Genomic DNA, 21,830 nt, shown 5'->3' on the forward strand with positions numbered 1-21,830 from the left:
GCCATCTCCTCCTCGGCATCACGGCCACCCTTAGACCCCTTGTGAAGCCCAAGATCATCAAAAAGAGAACTAAGACGTTCATCCGGCACCAGACTGACTGATATGTCAGAATTAAGTGTAACTGGCAGAAACTCAGAGGTATAGAAAACAGGGTTCATAGAAGGTTCAAGGGTCGATCTTGATGCCCAACATTGGTTGTGGGAGCAACAAAAAAAACAAAGCACATGCTGCCCAGTGGCTTCTGGAAGTTCCTGGTGTACAATGTCAAGGAGCTGGAAGTGCTGCTGATGTACAACAAATCTTACTGTGCTGAGATGTTTCCTCCAAGAACCGCAAAGCCATTGTGGAATGAGCTGCCCAGCTGGCCATCATAGTCACCAACCCCAATGCCAGGCTGCGCAGTGAAGAAAATGAGTAGCTACCTCATGTGCGTACTTTATGTTTAAATAAAACTGTAAAACCTGCAAAGAAAACCCAAAAAACCAAAAACCAAAAAAAAAATCCTTTTGTGCTAGGCTTCCTTCACTTTTTCAGACTGCTTTCAATTGCTCCATTTTCGCATATGGTATTATTTATGGTATTATTAGTTTTTCTTTAGTTTTAGTCTTTCTGATGGATGTATCTCATTGCAGTTTCAAATTTACATTTTTCCTGATGACTAAAAATGTCAAACATCATTTCATATTTTTAATGGCTATTTGGTTATTTTTTTTGTGAAGTAGTTCAGATCTTTTGCCTATTAGCTGTTGGAGTATGTCTTTTTCTTATTGAGTCATAGGAGTTCTTTTTTTTTTTTTTTTTTTGAGACGGAGTCTTGCTCTGTCGCCCAGGCTGGAGGGCAGTGGCCGGATCTCAGCTCACTGCAACCTCCGCCTCCCGGGTTCACGCCATTCTCCTGCCTCAGCCTCCCGCGTAGCTGGGACCACAGGCGCCGGCCACCTCGCCCGGCTAAATTTTTGTATTTTTAGTAGAGATGGGGTTTCACCATGTTAGCCAGGATGGTCTCGATCTCCTGACCTCGTGATCCGCCCATCTCGGCCTCCCAAAGTGCTGGGATTACAGGCTTGAGCCATCGCACCCGGCCAGGAGTTCTTTATATATTCTAGATACAAGCCCTTGGTCAGTTACATTTATTACCAATATCTTTTCATGCAAATATCTTTCTAATCTTTCTACTCTATGGCTTGCTCTTTCATTCTTTGGTATTTTTTGATAAATAGAGGTTTTAATTTTTTTTTTTTTTTTTAAATGGAATCTTGGTCTGTTGCACAGGCTGGAGTGCAGTGGCATAGTCTTGGCTCACTGCAACCTCTGCCTCCTGGGTTCAAGCAATTCTCCTGCCTCCGCCTCCCGAGTAGCTGGGATTACAAGCGTGCGCCACCACACCTGGCTAATTTTGTATTTTTGGTAGAAACAGAGTTTCACCATGTTGGCCAGGCTGGTCTCGAACTCCTGATGTTGTGATCCACCCACCTTGGCATCCCAAAGTGCTGGGATTACAGGTGTGAGCCACAACACTTGGCCAGAGGTTTTAATTTTAATGTAATCCATTTTAATAATCTCTTCCTTTGTAGTTAGTGCTTTTTGTACTTTCCGTATTCTGTGATCATGAAGACATTACTTTATGTTATCTTTTACAAATGTTATTATCTTACTTTCACATTTATATTCCCAATCCTCCTAGAACTGACTTTTCTGTGTGTAATACAAGGTAGGGGTCAGTTTTATTTTTGTATTGTCCTTTATCAAGTATACTTGATCATTTTTGTTAGTCTTGTCTGGTCATTAAAAAATCCAATTGTTTCTTTAAACAGGTATAATTCTTTTATTTATAACCAGGTAGAGTATTTATAATATAGATGTTAAGAAAGAATGTGGCCTTAGGTCTAGACTGCTTGTGTTCAAATCACTCTCATAAAATTATTTTTTATTGATAAGTGTACATATTTTTGGTGTACGTGTGATAATTTGATACATTCATGTAATGTATAAAGATCAAATCAAGGTAATTGGGGTAGCCATCCCTTAAATAGTTCTTTTCTTTATGCTAGAAACATTCGAATAATTTTTTTCTAGTTATTTTGAAATACACGCTAGATTATGGTTAACTATAATCACCCTACTGATCTGTCAAACACGAGATCTTATTTCTTCTACCGAATTTTATATTTGTACCCATTAATCAACTTCTGTTCTTCCTCTCTCCATGCTACCCTTCTGGCCTTTGATAACCACCAATCAATTTACTCTCTATCTTCATGAAACCAGCATATTTTAGCTCCCACATATGAATGAAAACATGTAATATTTGTCTTTCTGTGCTTGACTTATTTTACTTAACATGATGACCTCCAATTCCATCCATCTTGTGGCAGTGAGAGTATTTCATTCATTTTTGTCTGAATCATATTCCATTGTGAATATACATTACATTTTCTTTATTCATTCATCATTGATGTACACTTAGGTTGATTCCATATTTTGGCTATTGTGAATAGTGTATTAATACACATGAGAGTGCAGCTATCTCTTTGATATAATGACATTTTTTTCTTGTGGATATATACACAGTAGTGGAATTAACTTATAGTTTATATAATATAAATCTAGCTACTCTTGTTTGTTTTTTTCTTCTAGTTGCATGGAATATCTTTTCCATTCCTTCACTTTCAATCTACGTGTATCTTTATAGATGAAGTGGGTTTTTTGTAGGCAGCATGTAGTTGGGTCATGTTTCTTTATACTCTGTGCCTTTTAATTGGAGAGTTAAGTCTATGGACATTCAGTGTTGTTATTGGTAGGTAAAGACTTACAGCTGCCATTTTGTTGCTTGTTTTCTGGTTGTTTTGTAACTCCTATGTTCCTTTCTTCTTGTCTTTCTTTGTGGTTAAGTGGTTTTCTCTGGTAGTATGTTTTATTTTTTTGCTTTTTATTTTTTAGTAAATATAGGTTTTGCATTGTAGTTACCATGAGTCTTACATTTTATAGATAAAACAGATTATTTTAAAGAGATGACAACTTACCTTAGGTCACAAAGAAAGGAATAGAAACAAGGAAAAACCAAAATGCCCTACATGTTAACTGTTTCTCCCACATTTTGCCTTTTTATTGTCTCTATTTACATATTTTTGAGGTTTTTTGTTTTTTTTTTGAGATGGAGTCTCGCTCTGTTACCCAGGCTGGAGTGCAGTGGTGTGATCTTGGCTCACTGCAACCTTCTCCTCCTGGATTCCAGAGATCTCCTGCCTCAGCCTCCCAAGTAGCTGGGTTATAGGCACCCACCCCCATGCCTGGCTAATTTTTGTATTCTTCATAGAGATGGGGTTTCACCATGTTGGCCAGGCTGGTCTCGAACTCCTGACCTCAAGTGATCCACTCTCCTTGGCCACCCAAAGTGCTGGGATTACAGGTGTGAGCCACTGCGCCCCACTTATTTATATATTTTTGTATTTCCTATCTCTTAACAGGTTGCTATAGCTATTATTGTTTTTGTTAGATTTGTCTTTTAGTCTTCATACTGGAGTTATCACATACCACAGTTACGTTATTGGAGTATTCTAGGGTTGTCCATGTTTTTAATTTCACCAGTGATTTTTATACCTTCAAATGTTTTCCATTTGCACATTAGTGTTTCTTCTTCCTGATTGAAGAACTCCCTTTAACATTTCTTATAAGATGGTTCTGGTGATCGTAAACTCTCTCAGCTTTTGTTTGTCTGGGAAAGGCTTTCTGTCTTCTTCTTCTTTTTTTTTTGGTGTTAGGAATATTTTAACCATATATCTTCAATATTATCCATCCAGGACCAAAGTAAGTTCTGATGCAGGAAATGAGTGAGTTTCACAGCTTTCTGAGCCCCTACTTGACCCAGGAAGCCCAGCTAGCCCCTCCTCTGAGTTCCCCGTCTAAAACAGGATACCCCAACTGCTATTGGGAACTGGGCGGCAGTCGTTCTGGCTGCTTCCTGCTGGTTAGGGGCGAAGAAGGGGTCCTGCAGTTGTGGTGTCCTCCAGAGGGGAACATTTTAGGCCAGTGAGGGACCAGCAGGTCGATCTAGGGGTCCTTGGTAGAAGCCGTGAGTTGAGCTCATTTGAGGTTCCATTTGTAAGAGCATTTGTAGCTTGATGGCCTTGATCCTGGAGGAAACAAATTTGACAAGGAGGTTAAAAATGCAAGGCCCAAAGACGAGTAATAATAGGATGGCTGTCACAGGGCCTAGAAAAGGGAGGAGCCCAGATATCCATTGGTCAAACATCTTCCAGGGTACTGAATGTTCAAGCTCCTTCTCCTCTTTTAAATGTCTAACAATATCCTGTAATTTTTTGTGAACTTCAGGTTTTAAGGGACATTGCCTTTGATAAGGAAAAGTGGTGGGGTCTTTTAGCCTGATTTGAATTGAATGGGCATTCTTTGTCTTTCTGAATTGTCCTTCTAAGGCCCAGACTTCAGAGTTGATTCCTTCTTCAAGTAGGGGACAACGAATGGGTAATTTATTCTTTGCATTATGTAGATAATAGCCCCAGCTTTGGCTAATATGTCCCTTCCTAATAAGGGTGTGGGACTTTTGGGCATAACAAGAAAGGCATGTGAAAAGAGCAAAGTCTCCTAATTGCAACCGGGGAGGTGAGAGTAATACCTGGTTACAGTCTGTCCTAAGATTCCTCGAATAGTAACGGACTTTGAGGACAGTCATCTGGGGCAGGAGATTAAAACTGAGATGGCCATGCCAGTGTCCAGGAGGAAGTCCACTTCCTGGCCCTAAATGGTCATACTTACCTGGGGCTCTGAGAGGGTGATGGCATGAGCTGGCGCTTGCCCTGGCCACCCTCAGGCCTGTTGCTGAATCATCTGGTTGGGCTTCTGGCCCAGATGGCCTTCGTCCTCTGGGGCAGTGTGCCTTCCAGTGATTGCCTTGGCGTATTGGACATGGGCGAGGGGGCTGTTTGTTTCTGGTTAGACAATCTTCCTTAAAGTGTCCTTGCAAACCACACTGATAACAAGCCCTACTAGGAAATTGACTCGCTTCTCTTTTGGTTGCCTCTGAGCCACCAGGGTCTGCTTGTCTGAGGGCCATGACTAAGGCTGTAGCCTTTTTCTTATCTCGCTTTTCCCTTTTGGCCTGTTCCTCTTGGTCCCTGTTATAGAACACCGAGGTTGCCAGGTTTAATAATGCCTCCAAATTTTGTTCGGGGCCTAAGGCAAACTTTTGGAGTTTTCTCCTAATGTCAGCCGCTGATTGGGTGATAAATTTATCCTTTAGAATCAGTTGGCCTTCCAGGGAGTCCGGAGTTAGGGAGGTGTGCTTTCTTAGGGCCTCCCTTAGTTTTCTAGAAAAGCCGAAGGGTTTTCCTCTTTTTCTCTGCATAATTGTGGATAACATTGAGTAGTTCATAGGCTTTTTCGTAGTCTTCCTCAACCCTTCTAAAATGCAAGTTAGCAAATGCCTGTGGCTCCAATCTGCATGATTTGAGTCAGTCCTAATAAGGGTCTACAGTGGGTACTGTCTGTTGCCCTGTGGGGAATTTTTCCTTTTCCTCCAGGGTCATTCGATCATTTACCTGGCTAAGATACCATAAGTCTCCAAATTGCTGGGCTGCTGCTAAAGCTGCCTCCTTTTCAGTAGGACTTAAGGTCTGATTAAGGAACAACATGATGTCCTTCCATGTTAGATCAAAGGACTGCCCTAACCCTTGTAAAACATCTATATAGTTATAGGGATCATCCGAGAATTTCTCTAAATCTGCCTTTATTTGTTTTAAATCTGAGAATGAGAAGGGTGCATGAAAGTGAATGGGCCCAAATTCTCCTCCTACTGTTTGTAAGGGACATAGTTTGGGTGCCTGGTTTGTGGAGTTTGTGTTCTCTTTCTGGGATGCCTTTAACACTTTGGTGGGGCTGGATGGAGGAGAGTCAGTGGGGGAGGAGAGTGGGGCTGAGGGAAGAGGCCCTGAGTATAGAGGTAACTGTGAGCCTCTGTCATTTGGGCAAAGCTTGCAGGCTTGGCACAGGGCAGTATTGTCATGAAGGGCAAAGAAAGCCTGTACATAAGGAACTTCACTCCATTTACCTTCTTGTTTACAGAAAAGAGCTAGTTGTAGAAGGATGTAATAATTAATACTTCCCTCAGGGGACCAAGTTTCTCCATTTTGTAAGGAATACTGTGGCCAGGCAGTGGTACAGAAGAAAATTAGCCATTTCTTTTTTAAGGTTTCAGGGTCAAATTTATCCCAGTAATTCAGGATACATCTTAAGGGAGTGTCCGGTTTGGAAGATGTGGTGCTTATCTGGAATTTTAAACACAGGGATGTTCGCACCCTGGTTAGTCCTGGGACTTGTCTTCCCTAAGGGCATCCCCTAAGGGTCAGGTCCAATTGTGTTCAAAGCTCATGGTCCCTTTTCCTGAGCTCTTCATCTACCGGATTTAACCATGCTTACCGGCGGGATGGAAACTTCCTTGCCCCTGCCGTGCACCTGTTGACCACTAAATGGGGCACAAGGACTGTTGGATTTATTGTGGTCCTTCTGCCAATGCGTCCTACCTGTTCCAGGGTGGCAAGGCCTGGGTCTGGGACACCACTGATGCTTGCATGCTAAAGTCCAATTTATGTGGTCCTGGCTATAAAACTGTCCTTCAAGGAGAAATCTCTGACTTAGTGACAGGAGGTGTATAGTAAGCTTAAAGGGGGTGGTGGATGTCCTCTAGGCCAGGGCCGAGAGAACAGCTGCTGTACTTTAGCCTTCTGTCCCCACTTGCCATCAAAGGAGTAAGCCCCCCTCTCAAGGTGGTACCAGTATCCTGTGTCCCAACTAACTGTATTTTCTTCCCTCTAATACCAATTATTGAATGGTTGAAACAACAATGGCTTTAAGACCCGTGCCTATGTACCACAGATTGTACTTGAGAGGCCCCAAGAAAGGGGTAAGTTTATGTGGGGAGCAATGGAGGAAATGTCCTAAGGCTTTTCTACTATCCACATGAAAATTACAGACTTGTCTTTAAATTGTCCTGATGTGGGGGACCATACACTATGGTGGGGAAATGGCCCTTCAAAATGGCCATGAAATGGCGACACTTGCCTAAACCCTGGAGGGCACCATGAACAGGGATCTTCTGGGCACCACCCCAAGAATTCAAGACTTCTAAATAGGGAATCTTGATCCTGCCTAGGGGGAATAACCTTGCTTGTGAGATGAGGAAAGAAGTCTAGCCGGCAGACATTAGGACCCAGGAGGCAGGAGACAGGTGTGGCTGTCTCACACTCAGTAACCCGTGCAGGGAGAGATTCTTGCCCTACCATGGTCTCAACCAGGATATCTAGGAGACTAAGACGTCCACTGAGACGTCCACTGAGCACTCCTGGGTGTACTTTGGGACCAACACGGAAAGCGAAAGAATTGGAACTGGTTCCAGGCCAACCAATGCTCCCAACCCCAAAGGGTCGGGGGTTGTTAGAGAGCCCTTTTCCAGACAGCCTGACACCCATGTCTTTAGTGTGGTGGCTGCGCTAATTGCCTTTAAGTGGCTGACAGGTGCCCGGTTTAGCCTCTGAATTCTAAGGAAGGACAGGACGGAATAGGAAGCGAAAGAGGTCTGATTGTACTCACCACGTGACGATGTAGATGCCTTTCCTGGAGACTCCTGGCTGCCTCGCAAAATGTAACACCTAAGGTTCTTGCCTAGCCACGCCAAAGAATTGGTGTGGCAGCTGACTGCGGTGAGTCACGAACCAATAGAGAGAAAAAGCTGTAGGCTTTATTGAGCAGAGTGAAAGTAGGAAGCTTCCACAGCGTGGAAGGGGCCCGGAACGGGTAGCCCTTCTGTCTTCTTTATAGTTGAAGAAGCTTTGCTGGATTCTTGGATGGCAGGATTTTGTTTTGTTTTGTTTTTTTCCTTTCAGCACTTTGAAAAGGTCCTGTTCCTTCCTGACCTGTGTGGTTTTTCTTGAGAAGTTTTTTGCCAGACAAACTGGGGCTCCTTTATATGTTATTTGTTTCTTTATTGTTTCTGCTTTTAAGATCCTTCCTTTGTCTTTGACCTTTGAGAGTTTGATTATTATACGCCTTGGGTAGTCTTACTAGGGTTGAATCTGTTTGGTGTTCTGAGACCTTACTATTTGTGGATATTTATATTTATCTCAAGCTTCAGAAAGTTTTCTGTTATTATTTCTTTGGATAAACTTTCTACCACTTGTTCTTGCTCACTTTCTCTTGAACACCAGTAATTCTTAGACTTGGTCTTTTGAGATAATTTTCTTTTCTTTTTTTTTTTTTTTTGAGACGGAGTCTTGCTCAGTCGCCCAGGCTGGAGTGCAGTGGCGCCATCTCGGCTCACTGCAAGCTCCGCCTCCCGGGTTCACGCCATTCTCCTGCCTCAGCCTCCCAAGTAGCTGGGACTACAAGCGCTCGCTGCCTCACCCGGCTAATTTTTTTGCATTTTTTAGTAGAGACGGGGTTTCACCGTGTTAGCCAGGATGGTCTCGATCTCTTGACCTCGTGATCCGCCCGTCTCGGCCTCCCAAAGTGCTGGGATTACAGGCTTGAGCCACTGCGCCTGGCCAATTTTCTATTTCTGGTAGGAGATTTTCATTTCTTTCCATTTTTTTTATCCTATGACTGGGTATTTTCAATTAGCCTATTTTTGAACTCACTGGTTCTTTCCTCTGCTTGATTCATTCTGTTATTGAGAGACTCTAATGAATTTGTTAGTTTGGCAAATATGTTTCTCAATTTTAAGATTTCTGTTTGATTTTAAAAATTATTTAAAATCTTTTTGTTAAATTTCTGTGATCCATTTCTGAATTGCTTTTCTGTTTTTTTGTTTTTGTTTTTGTTTTTTTGAGATCACTAAGTTTCCTTAAAACTGCTATTTTGAATTCTTCAAGAACTCACATATCGCCATCTTGTTGGAGTCAGTCGGTGGTTTATTGCTATGTCTGTTTGGGTAGGTTGTGTTTCCCTTGGATGTACATCTATGTTTTTGCACATTGAGGGATTAGTTTTTCCAGTCTTCGCTGTCTGGTTTCTTTTGGTTTTTATGGGGTATGTTCATTTAGAGATTCTTTGTAATTTTCTTGTTGATTTTCTTTCTTTTTCCAGGTAGGTCTCTGCTTCCTTTTTGGCCCTAAATGGCACCTTATGCTCAGGTTTGCCTTGACTCTAGTAAATAAGCCATCAGAGTGTATCCCATTCCAAACTGGGGAGGTCCCAAAAGGGATATCTCAGCAGTATGGGAATGCTTGCTAGCAGTTTGTGCTGAGGGGACCTGTAGAAAGAACCTTAGTATGGTGATGCTAAACAGCCACTCTGATTTGGTGTCTCCTTTGGCTTAGTTACAGAGCAGAGTTTCCAGGACTGAGGATGGTAGTCCTACCTCTCCCCTTTGTCTCTGGCTATCCTCAGGGATATATTTGTCTTCAGGCACTCCTAGTGCTTCCTGTGGCTTGAGGCAGGGACAGGTCTTCTGCCAGGGAGCCCAAGATGATAGGGAAGCTGCTTACTTTGATCTCACTTTTTCCAGTATAAAAACTGTGAGTTGGGGGAAATTTTCATGAGCTTTGTGCTGGGCAGAATTGGGGGAGGCATGTCTTGGATATGGAAGTCCGATTCTGTTACTGTCTGCTCAGAGGTTTTTCACTTGACTGTGCCCCAGGACCTGTGTCTCATCCTCATATTTGAATTCTGGGCTATTGCTAGTGATAACCTCAGTGCTGTATATTTGTTTTTGTTTTCTTTGGTAGAGCGTGAAATTAGCTTGCGTCTTCGGGGCCATTTTGGAAGTAGAAACCCTCTAAGAAATTTTTATTAATTTGACATACGTTTATTGAGCACATACTATGTGTCAGTTCTTCAGGGTGCTGGAGATATTACAGCAAATAAAAGACAAAGTCCTACCTACTCGTGGTGGTGAAGGGAGAGACAGATAATCATCTAAATGAATGAGCAAAATATATATTATATAGAGATATGTGTTTAGATAAATGTAAAGTAGGAAAGGTGAGTAGAGAGTATGAGAGGGGATGAAATTTGAAATAAGTCATCAAGGAAACCTTCACTGAGGAAGTTACAATTGGGTAAACACCTGAAGGAGTTAAGGAAGCAGATTTTGTGGCTATCCTGGAGGAAGAACATTTCAGGTAGAGGTAACAGCAAGTGTAAATCTCCGGAGGCAGGGATGTGCATGGTGTGTTTGAGTAATAGTAAGTCAGTGTAGTTCCAACAGAAGCAAGGGGGTGAGTATTAGATGTTATGGTTGGAGAAGTAAGAGGAGCCATTAGAGGGTTTGTTTTTTCTTTCTATCTTTCCTATCTTTCTCAGTATGTTGCCCAGTCTAGACTCGAACTCCTGGGCTCAAGCAAACCTTCTGCCTCAGCCTCCTGAATACCTAGGACTATAGGCATGTGTCACCATGCCCAGCCTTATTGGAGGGTTTTGATCACAGGAGTGACATGATCTGACCTGTTGTTTAAAGGGATCATTTTGGGCTGGGCACGTTGGCCCATGCTTTTAATCCCAGCAGTTTGGGAGGCCAAGGCGGGTGCATTGCTTTAGGCCAGGAGTTCGAGACCAGCCTGGCCAACATGGTGAAAGCCCGTTTCTACTAAAAATACAAAAAATTGCTGGGTGTGGTGGCACATACCTGGAATTCCAGGTACTTGGGAGGCTGAGGCACCAGAATCGCTTGAACCTGGGAGGTGGAGGTTTCAGTGAGCCAAGATTGTGCCACTGTACTCTAGCCTGTGCAACAGAGGAAGACCCTGTCTCAAAACAAAAATAAAAAGATCATTTGGCTGTTGTGTTTATAATAGACTGCAGTTGAGGGTGTGGTAGTGGCATGGGTAACAAATAGAGCAGTTGGGAACCTGAGGCAATAATTCAGGCTACTATTTGGGTTGGCCAGTATAGAGGCAGCAAAGGTACTGAGAAGTAATCAGGTTCTGTGTATATTTTGAAGGAGCCAGTAAAATTTGTTGATGTGGGGAGTAATGGAAAGGGGAGTCAAGGATGGCTCCAAGGCTTATGGGCCTGAACAATGTTGAGAGAACTTCCATTAACCGAGATGGGGAGACAATATAAGGAAAATGTGTGTGAGGAGGCTAAGGAGCTCAACTTTTGACATATGTTAGAAATGCCTATAAGACTTTTAAGTGTAAATGATGAGTAAGCAGTTAGAGGAATCTGCAGTTTCAGGGGGGCAGGGGTTAGTATGAGGGGCAGCTGAGGGAGGATAGATTGATATGTGCCAGCAATTTATCTTCTGGACTTCTTATCTGGTACTTCTTGTTTCACCTGAATTATACTGGCCACTTGGGCATTACCCTGCCTCTCCATAATCAAGATATGTGAATTGGGCTTATTTCCCAAGCGGTCATTTCTTAAGTGTAAAGACTGTCTTGGTCTTTGTAATCATTGCCTCGAAGCTTATAACAACTCCAGATTCGTTCCTTTTTTTTCCCCCATAAAATTTTAGGTTATGGCTGTCCCCGAGTCTCATCCAATATACTTCTTTCAGAGATTCCTTAAAATTTCTTGTCTGTTCATAGCATTCCTGTTTGTTTCTTTACTTTTTTGTAGCTTTAAAAAATACCTTTTCTGTTATTTTCTGAAAGGCTGTAAATGGTGAAGTCAGTGTATATACCTAGTCTGCATTTCAATCCATTCTTCTTGTTTATAATAAAAAGAATAAATTATTATAGAAAAGTGACAAATGCATAGTGATAAAATAATATTCTTATTTGCAGAGTGATTGGTTTCTTCCATTTTTTCCCAAAATATTAAATTTTACTTAGTTATTTTACTTACATAATAAGCATTTTATCATGTAATTATAAACTGTATAATTGGGATTTCACTTTCCAAGATAACTTTCTGGGCCTGCTCTTTGGTGACCCTCATCTGGTCTCTCTAGACTCACGATAAGTGTAACTATTGAACCATTTACTTACTGCTTTGAAGTGACTAGAAGGCTGACTGTAAAGAAATGCAGGCTGGGAAAAAGGTCTCATCTCTGCTCCTGTCATTTGGGGCAGGGATAGTTATCTCCCTATGAGGAGTAGAGCTAATGTGTTATTTCTTTTTTCAAGTTATTTTAGTTTCAATTTAAAAAATAAATTCTGCCAGGCATGGTGACTCCTGCTTGTACTCTCAGCTACTTGTGAGGATGAGGTGGGGGGAATCCCTTGAGCCCAGGAGTTGGAGGCTATAGTGAGCTATGATTGTGCCACTGCACTCCAGCCTGGGTTACAGAGCAAGATCTTGTCTCTAAATACATACATACATATATACATACATATTTTTAAAATATTAAATTTTTTTTCTTTCCTCTAGTTCACTTAGCAGCCATGGAAGGCCACCTTCACTGTTTCAAATTCTTATTCAGTAGAATGAGCAGTGCGACACAAGTTTTAAAAGCTTTCAATGATAACGGAGAAAATGTATTGGATTTGGCCCAGAGGTTCTTCAAGCAAAACATTTTACAGTTTATCCAGGGGGCTGAGTATGAAGGAAAAGATTTAGAAGATCAGGAAAGTAAGTAAGTGATATGTTCTAGCATATAATGTAATGATGATGATGATGATATAATAATATAATTTCATTGATGTAGAATCAATGAAATAGGAAAAGAAGATATAAGGCAAATGTTATATATGTTATATGTAAAAATATAAACATGTTTAATATATAACATATTAAAATTTATTACATATCATTGCCGATACATTCATCCAGATTCTTTATTATAAAATACTTTAGACAAAAATGTGTAGAGGTTGGTTGCAGTGGCGCATGCTGATAATCCCAGAACTTTGGGAGTCTGAGGTGAGTGGATTGCTTAAGCCCAGAAGTTCAAGACCAACTTGGGAAATATAGTAAAACCCTATCTCTACAAAAAATACAAAAATTAGCTGGATGTGGAGGCATGCCTGTAATCAGCTACTTGGGAGGCTGAGGTGGGAGGATAGATTGAGCCCAGGAAGTCAAAGCTACACTGAGCCTTGATTATACCTCTGCACTCCAGCCTGCGTGACAAAATGAGACCCTGTCTCAAAAAAAAAAAAAAAAAAAATTAACATAATGAGCAGTGAATCACTAAATTTAAGAATAAAATATAGAGGCCAGGTATGGTGGCTAACACCTGTAATCCCAGCTACTCGAGAGGTTCAGGCAGGAGAATCATTTGAACACGGGAGGTGGAGGTTGCAGTGAGCCAAGATCACGCAATTGCACTCCATCCTGGGCAACAAGAGCAAAACTCCATCTTGGAAGAAAAGAAAAGAATAAAATATAGAGTTGAAGCCTTTTGGATCTGTCTCCCTAATTACCATCACCTTTTTTTCCTCCTCAAGGGTAAACTATTTTAGATTTTTCATTCCATTCTGTGGTTTTATATTTTAGTTATATATATGAGTTGGGGTCTCACTATGTTTCCCAGGCTGGTCTCAAACTCCTGGCCTCAAGTGATCCTCCTGCCCCAGCCTCCCAGCAAAGCACTGGGATTACAGGCATGGGCCACTGCATCCACCCTGTGTTGTTCTTTATGTGCATTATTTTTTATTGTTGTATTGCTATTTTTATTGGTTTCTCCTTCAAGTGTTTTCCGTCTGTTCAGTCTGCAGATGTGGAACTTGCAGATGTGGAACTTGCAGATACGGAGGGCCAGCTGTGCATCTATACACATACATGTGTACACACACATACACACACACACACACACAACTGAAAGCACCTAACCTTATCCCTTGCATATAGTTGATGCTTAATAAAATGTCTTTAATTATAGTAACTACATAAACTGAGTCCTTACTAAGAATGTCAGACATGGTAGTAAGCACTTGTAAGGATTGCATTGTTTCGTCTTTTTTTAAAATAAGATCTTCTTGATACTTGGATACCAAAGAATTGCATAATTTTACCCTCTCAACAAATCTGAAATGTGGCTTTTCTCATTTTTACATATGGAAATAAACAATCTAGAATAGCCAAAGAATATTTGTAAAATAACAAAGTTGGAAGGACTTAACACTACTTGATTTTAAGACTTACTATATGGCTACAGTAATCAAGGCAGTGTGTAGTAATGGCAAACAGACATACAGATCAGTAAGACAGAATACAACAAAGACCAGTAAGAGTAGGGCATGATGGTGCATCCCTGTAATCCTAGCTACCTGGGAGGCTGAGGCGGGAGGATTGCTTGAGCCTAGGAGTTCAAGGTTACAGTGAGCTGTGACCACACCTCAGTGACAAAGTGAGACCCTATCTCAAAACAAAGCAGTGTGACAACTATTTACATAGTATTTCTATTGTATTAGGTATTGTGAGTAACATAGAGATTATTTAAAGTATGTGGGAGGGAGGATGTGCATAGGTTATCTGCAAATATACCATTTTATATAAGGGACTTGGACATCCACAGATTTTGGTATCTTTGGGGGGTCCTAGAACCCTTAGGATTCCAAGGGATGACTCTATATGTATGTGCACATACACACTTCTTATCTGCTTCTAGTCTATTTTGCTGTCTTCACTGTCTTGCAAGCAGAGAAGGAGCAGTCTGTGCAACCAGGTTCAAGTGATTCTCCTGCCTCAGCCTCCTGAGTAGCTGTGATTACAGGCATGAGCCACCATACCCAGCTAATTTTTGTATTTTTAGTAGAGACAGGGTTTCACCATGTTGGCCAGGCTGGTCTCGAACTCCTGACCTCAAATGATTCACTCACCTCAGCCTCCAAAAGTACTAGGATTATAGGCGTGAGCCACCACGCCCAGCTTCCAAGTGTGTCTTTATACAAAGGGTTTTAAATGACCATCCCCTGTGTTTTGTGGTGGTATGAGAGAGAAAGAGAATGTGGCTAAAAATTGTCCTGGTACAATACTTCTGGCATGTTTGAAGTCCTGAGGGGAAAAAGAGTAGAATGATTAGTAATAATCTTATTTGATAATTCTCTTTTTACTGCTAGTCATCAACTGAACTCATTCCATTACAATAGCCTTTTATTTGAGAAAATACTGAAACCTGAAATATATGACAGCTTAAGACAGGGAAAAGAATAAACTCTTATATTTATTGAAATGCTGAATTTTTTTATTCATAGCTTTAGCATTTCCAGGTCATGTGGCTGCCTTTAAGGGTGATTTGGGGATGCTTAAGAAGTTAGTAGAAGATGGAGTAATCAATATTAATGAGCGTGCTGATAATGGATCAACTCCTATGCATAAAGGTGAGTTATGATTCCTCCTTTCAGTTTGGCTGCTGAGTTATTAACTCAACAATAGCTGCTGAGTTATTAATCTGTTTTTTTTTTGAGGCGGAGTCTTGCTCTGTCCCCCTGGCTGGAGTGCAGTGGCACGATCTTGGCTCACTGCAAGCTCCGCCTCCCGGGTTCATGCCATTCTCCTGCCTCAGCCTCCCGAGTAGCTGGGACTACAGGCACCCGCCACCGCGCCCAGCTAGTTTTTTGTATTTTTAGTAGAGACGGGGTTTCACAGTGATCTTGATCTCCTGACCTTGTGATCTGCCCGCCTCGGCCTCCCAAAGTGCTGGGATTACAGGCGTGAGCCACCGCGCCCGGCCTGAGTTATTAATCTTTTAAAGTAAATATCAATCAGAAACACATGAAACATAAAACTTTTTTCTGATGCCCTAGCAGATATCAGTCTACCTTGTGTGGTATATAGAATGCCTAAATTTTCTATTCAAGTGTAATGTTTCTTTTATGATGCCAGATATTCATGCATTATCTTATTCAAGGGTAATTCCAATAAAATATCTATAGCGACATTGTCATGTTAGTTAAATGTGAAATGTACTGCTAGAGAAGTTTCTTAGGATAACATTTTTTAAATGACCTTTTAATTAATACTAAAATAGAAATCATCCCTCTCTCTCTCTTTCTTTTTTTTTTTTTTCAGACCGGGTCTTGTTCTGTCACCCAGGCTTGGAGTGCAGGTGGAGACCTCCTGGGCTCAAGTCATCCTCCCACCTCAGCCTCCTGAGTAGCTGGGATTATAGGCATGTGCCACCACACCCAGCTAATTTTTTGTCTTTTTAATAGCGATGGGGTTTCACCATGTTGGCCAGGCTGGTCTTGAACTCTTGGCCTCAAATGATCCGCTTGCCTTGGCCTCCCAAAGTGCAGGATTATAGGCGTGAGCCTGGCCTGATGGCAGGTGATTCTTACTAAACTCTTAGAGTAAAATGATAGTAGGCTTATTAATATAATCATGTGTTTAAATTGGACTTTATTTCACAAATTAACTTCTGGCAGTCCTCAGATCATATATTATGTTCCCATTGGTTAGGTTTTTAGCTTACATTGTTTAATCCATAACGTATCTCAAAGTATAGAATCTAAGTGCTATGTGTACCAGTAGTTTTATAAGCAGGGGAAATGGGAAGAGATGGGATGCAGAGGATGTTTTCTCCTACACAGAAAGAGTCCACAGATGGGTGAGCTCTGTGCCCTATGTTTGGAATATCTCCATCCATTTCTGCTGGCCATCCAGGAGTTAAACTCTCTACTGTGAGATATGTGTATGGGGAGGAGGCTTAACATGTACATAAATTTTTTTTTTTTAAATGTGGTTTCTTGGAGCAAAACCCCTGTATGAGTTTACTAGGGCTGATATAACAAAATGTTGCAGACTGGATGGCTTAAACAACATAAATTTATTTTCTCAGAATTCTGGAGGCTAGAAGTCTGAGATGAAGGTGGCAGCAGGTTTGGTTTCTTTTGAGGCTTCTCTCTTTGGCTTATAGAAGGCCTGCTGCCTTCTTGCTATACCCTCACATAGTCTTTCCTCTGTGCATGACTATATTTGTGTCCTGATCTCCTCGTCTTGTAAGTAAATTAGTCAAATTGGATTAGGGCCCACCCACATCACCTTATTTTTCCTTAGTTACCACTTTAAAGGTACTGGAGTTTAGGACTTCAACATATGAATTTTGAGGGGAACACAATTCCTCCTATAACACATCCATTTTACAGTCCCCATTTCATATCCTAGATATGTTTTTTATTGCTAATGTGTGTGGAGGGGTGTCATTTAGACACAGTAGCAAAAGATAGGCTCACTCATGGTGCTCATGGTGCATCTTTGTGGGGACAGTAAATTAAATTTCATTGATGGCTAGTTTTCAGCCTGTCCTAGTCATTTCTTCACCACTTGAACTGAGAGAGAAATGAGGGATCTGGAAGCAGGTTCTAAAGAGACTGTTCTACAACAACAAGGTGTTTTTAATATAGATGTTGAAAGGTGGGAAGGTGAATGTGATGAGGAACCAGAAGAGTTTGCTCTTCACCCTCTCTTCATGAGTCCGTCCATCAAGGATACCTAGGGCTAGGAGTGGATCAGATGGTGTGGTGGAGGGGGATTATAAGTCACTACAGCTGGAAAAGGGCATTGTTAGGGGACATTTATCGTTTTTTTCTTTTTAATTTTTGTGGGTACATAGTAGGTTTATATATTTATGGGGTATGTGAGATGTTTTGATATAGACGTGGAATGTCAAATAGTCACATCATGGAGAATGGGGTATCCATCCCCTCAAGCATTTATCCTTTGTGTTATAAACAATCCAGTTACCTTCTTTTAGTTATTTAAAAATGTATAATTAAGTTATTATTGACTATAGTCACCCTGTTGTGCTATCAGATAGTCTCACTCTGTTGCCCAGGCTTGAGTGCAATGGGGCGATCATGACTCACTGCAGCTTTGACCTCCTGGGCTCAGGGGATCCTCTCACTTCAGCATCCTGAGTAGCTGGGACTACAGGCACATGCTACTATACCTAGCTAATTTTTTGTATTGTTTGTAGAGACAGGGTTTTGCCATGTTACAGAGGCTGGCCTCGAACTGCTGACTCAAGTGATCCGCCAGCCTTGGTCTTCCAGAGTGCTAGGATTACAGGCATGAGCCACTACATCCAGTCCCATGCTTGCTATTTTTTGGTACCCTTTAACCATCCCTACCTCCCTCTGACTCCCCTACTACCTTTCCCAGCCTCTGGTAACCATCCTTCTACTCTTTATGTCCATGATATCAATTGTTTTGATTTTTAGATCCCACAAATAGGTTTGTCTTTGTGTGCCTGACTTATTTCACTTAACATGATGATCTCCAGTTCTATCCATGTTGTTGTTTGAGATGGAGTCTCGCTCTGTCGCCCAGGCTGGAGTGCAGTGGCACAATCTCGGCTCACTGCAACCTCTGTCTCCTGGGTTCAAGCAATTCTTCTGCCTCAGCCTCCTGAGTAGCTGGGACTACAGGCGTGTGCCACCACGCCCTGCTAATATTTTGTATTTTCAGTAGAGATGGGATTTTATCGTGTTAGCCAGGATGGTCTCGTTTCCCTGACCTCGTGATCCGCCTGCCTTGGCCTCCCAAAGTGCTGGTATTACAGGTGTGAAACACTGCGCCCAGCTAATCTTATTCTTTTTTTTTTTGTGGCGGATTAGTACTCCATTGTGTATATGTACCACATTTCTTTATCCATTTATCTGTTGGTGGACACTTAGATTGTTTCCAAATCTTCCAAATCTTAGCTATTGTGAACAGTGCTGCAACAAACATAGGAGTGAAGGTGATATACTGATTTCCTTTGTTTTGGGCATATACCCAGCAGTGGGATAGCTGGATTGTGTGGTAGCTCTATTTTTAGTTTTTTGAGGAACCTCCAAACTGTTCTTCATGGTGGCTGTACAAATTTACATTCTCACCAACAGTGTACAAGGGTTCCCTCTTCTCCACATCCTCACCAGCATTTGTTATTGCCTGCCTTTTGGATATAAGCCATTTTAACGGGGAGGGGGGGGAGATGATATCTTATTTGTAGTTTTGATTTCATTTCTTTGATGATCCATGATGCTGAGTACCTTTTCATGTGTCTGTTTGCCATTTGCATGTCTTCTTTTAGAAATGTCTGTTCAGATCTTTTGCTCATTTAAAAATCAGATTATTGGTCTGGGCACGGTGGCTCATGCCTGTAATCCCAGCACTTTGGGAAGCCGAGGCGGGCAGATGATGAGGTCGGGAGGTCAAGACCATCCTGGCTAACACGGTGAAACCCCGTCTCTACTAAAAATACAAACAATTAGCCAGGCGTGGTGGTGGGCGCCTGTAGTCCCAGCTACTCGGGAGGCTGAGACAGGAGAATGGCGTGAACCCGGGAGGCGGAGCTTACAGTGAGCCAAGATCTTGCTACTGCACTCCAGCCTGGGTGACAGAGCGAGACTCTGTAACAACAACAACAACAACAACAACCAGATTGTTAGAGTTTTTCCTATAGAGTTGAGTTTCTTATGTATTTTGATTATTAATCCTTTGTCGGATGGGTAGTTTGCAAATATTTTCTCCCATTCTGTGGGTTGTCTCTTCACTTTGTGGGTTGATTGTTTCCTTTGCAGTGCAGAAGCTTTTTAACTTGATGTGATCCCGTTTGTCCATGTTTGCTTTGGTTGCCTGTGCTTGTAGGGTATTGCTCAAAACATTTTTGTCCAGACCAATGTCCTGGAGACTTTCCCCAATGTTTTCTTTTAGTAGTTTCATAGTTTGAGGTCCTAGATTTAAGTCTTTATTCCATTTTGACTTGATTTTTGTATCTGGTGAGAGATGGGGGTCTGGTTTTTTTCTTCTGCATATGGATATCCAGTTTTTTTCCAGGACCATTTATTGAAGAGACTTTCTTTTTCCCAGTGTATGTTCTTGGCATCTTTGTCAAAAATGAGTTCACTGTAGGTGTGTAGATTTGTTTCTGGGTTTTCTATTCTGTTCCATTGATTTATGTGTCTGTTTTTATGCCAGTATTATGCTGTTTGGTTACTATAGCCCTATAGTATAATTTGAAATCAGGTAATGTGATTCCTTCAGTTTTGTTCTTTTTGCTTAAGATAGCTTTGGCTATTCTGGGTCTTTTGTGGTTCCATATAAATTTTAGGTTTTTTTTTTTTTTTTTCTTCCTATTTCTGTGTAGACTGTCATTGGTATTTTGATAGGGATTGCAATGAATCTGTAGATTGTTTTGAGTAGTATGGACATTTTAACAATGTTGATTCTTCCAGTCCATGAACATGGAATATCTTTCCATTTTTTGATGTCCTCTTCAGTTTCTTTCATCAATGTTTTATAGTTTTCACTATATAAATCCCTTACTTCTTTGGTTAATTCCTAGGTATTTAATTTTATTTATGGCTATTATAAATGGGATTACCTTTTTGATTTCTTTTTTGGATTGTTCACTGTTGGCATATAGAAATGCTACTGATTTTTGTATGTTTCGTGTTCTGCAACTTTACTAAATTTGCTTATCAATTCTAATAGGTCTTTTTGTGTGGGGTCTTTAGGTTTTTCCAAGTATAAGATTATATCATTAGTAAACAAGGATAATTTGACTTCTTCCATTCCAATTTGGATGCCCTTTGTTTCTTTCTCTTGTCTGATTGCTCTAGCTGGGACTTCCAGTACTGTGTTGAATAATAGAAAGTGGGCATCCTTGTGTTCCAGGTCTTAAATTAGGAAGGGCTTTCATATTCAGTAGCAGACTAGCTGTGGGTCTGTCATATATGACTTTTATTATGTTGAAGTATGTCCCTTCTACATAAAACCCAGTTTTATTAATAAATAAAAATAAAAAATAATAATAAAAAATAAAAAAATAAATATTAAGAAAAACCCAGTTTTGATGTTGATTGAATTTTGTCAGGTGCTTTTATCAGCATCAATTGAAATGATCATATGGTTTCTGTTCTTCATTCTATTGGTATGTGTCATATTGATTGATTTGCATATGTTGAATCATCTGTGCATCACAGGGGTAAATCCTGCTTGGTGATGATGAAATGATCTTTCTAATGTATTGTTGGATTTGGTTTGCTAGTATTTTGTTGATGATTTTTGCATCAGTATTCATCAGATATATTGGCTTGTAGTTTTATTTTTTGATGTGTCTTTGTCTGGTTTTGGAGTCTGGGTAATACTGGCCTTGTAGAATGGGTTTGGAAGTATTCCTTTCCCTTATATTTTTCAGAATAGTTTGAGTAGGATTGGTATTAGTTCTTCTTTAAATGTTTGATAGAATTCAGCAGTGAAGCCATCAGGTTCCGGGCTTTTTTTTTTTTTTTTTTTTTTTACTGGGAGACTTTCTATTATGGCTTTGATATCATTACTCATTATTGGTCTGTTCAAGTTTTGGGTTTCTTCCTGGTTCAATCTTGGTAGGTTGGATGTGTGTAAGAATTTATTTCTTCTAGATTTTCCAATTTATTGGTATATAGTTACTCATAGCAGCCACTAATGAGCCATTGAATTTCTGCAGTATCAGTTGTAATATCTCATTTTCATTTCTGATTTTATTTGTTTGGATCTTCTCTCTTTTTTTCTTAGTTAGTCTGGATAAAGGTTTGTCAGTTTTGTTTAACTTTTCAAAAAAAAAAAAAAAACTCAGCTGTTTCACTGATCTTTTGCATTGTTTTCTTCATTTTAATTTCATTTATTTCTGCTCTGATCTTTATTGTTTCTTTTCTTTTACTAATTTTGGGTTTGGCTTACTCTTGGTTTTCTTGTTAAGATGCATCATTAGATTTTTTGTTTGTTTGTTTTGAGATGGAGTCTCACTGTGTCACCCATGCTGGAATGCAGTGGTGCGATCTTGGTTCAGTGCAACCTCTGCCTCCCAGGTTCAAGCAATTCTCCTGGCTCAGCCTCCCGAGCAGCTGGGATTACAGGCACACACCACCATGCCCGACTAATTTTTGTATTTTTAGTAGAGACAGGGTTTCACCATGTTGGCCAGGCTGTTCTCAAACTCCTGACCTCAGGTGATCCACCCGCTTCGGCTT

The 21,830-nt window shown here is 40.8% G+C and overlaps 1 protein-coding gene across 1 annotated transcript in view; it reads left to right on the forward strand.

Moving 5' to 3' along the window:
• The window catches only part of ANKRD42 (ankyrin repeat domain 42), a 97,540-nt gene that overhangs the window by 18,000 nt on the left and 57,710 nt on the right, over positions 1–21,830 (forward strand). The window contains exons 6-7 of the mRNA XM_023209289.2: positions 12,322–12,522; positions 15,090–15,215. Of these exons, the coding sequence (XP_023065057.1) occupies positions 12,322–12,522; positions 15,090–15,215 (327 nt within the window). The remainder of the gene's footprint in view (positions 1–12,321; positions 12,523–15,089; positions 15,216–21,830) is intronic.

This window comes from Piliocolobus tephrosceles, chromosome 13 (genome assembly GCF_002776525.5).
Source record: "Piliocolobus tephrosceles isolate RC106 chromosome 13, ASM277652v3, whole genome shotgun sequence".
NCBI classification, from domain to species: Eukaryota; Metazoa; Chordata; class Mammalia; order Primates; family Cercopithecidae; genus Piliocolobus; species Piliocolobus tephrosceles.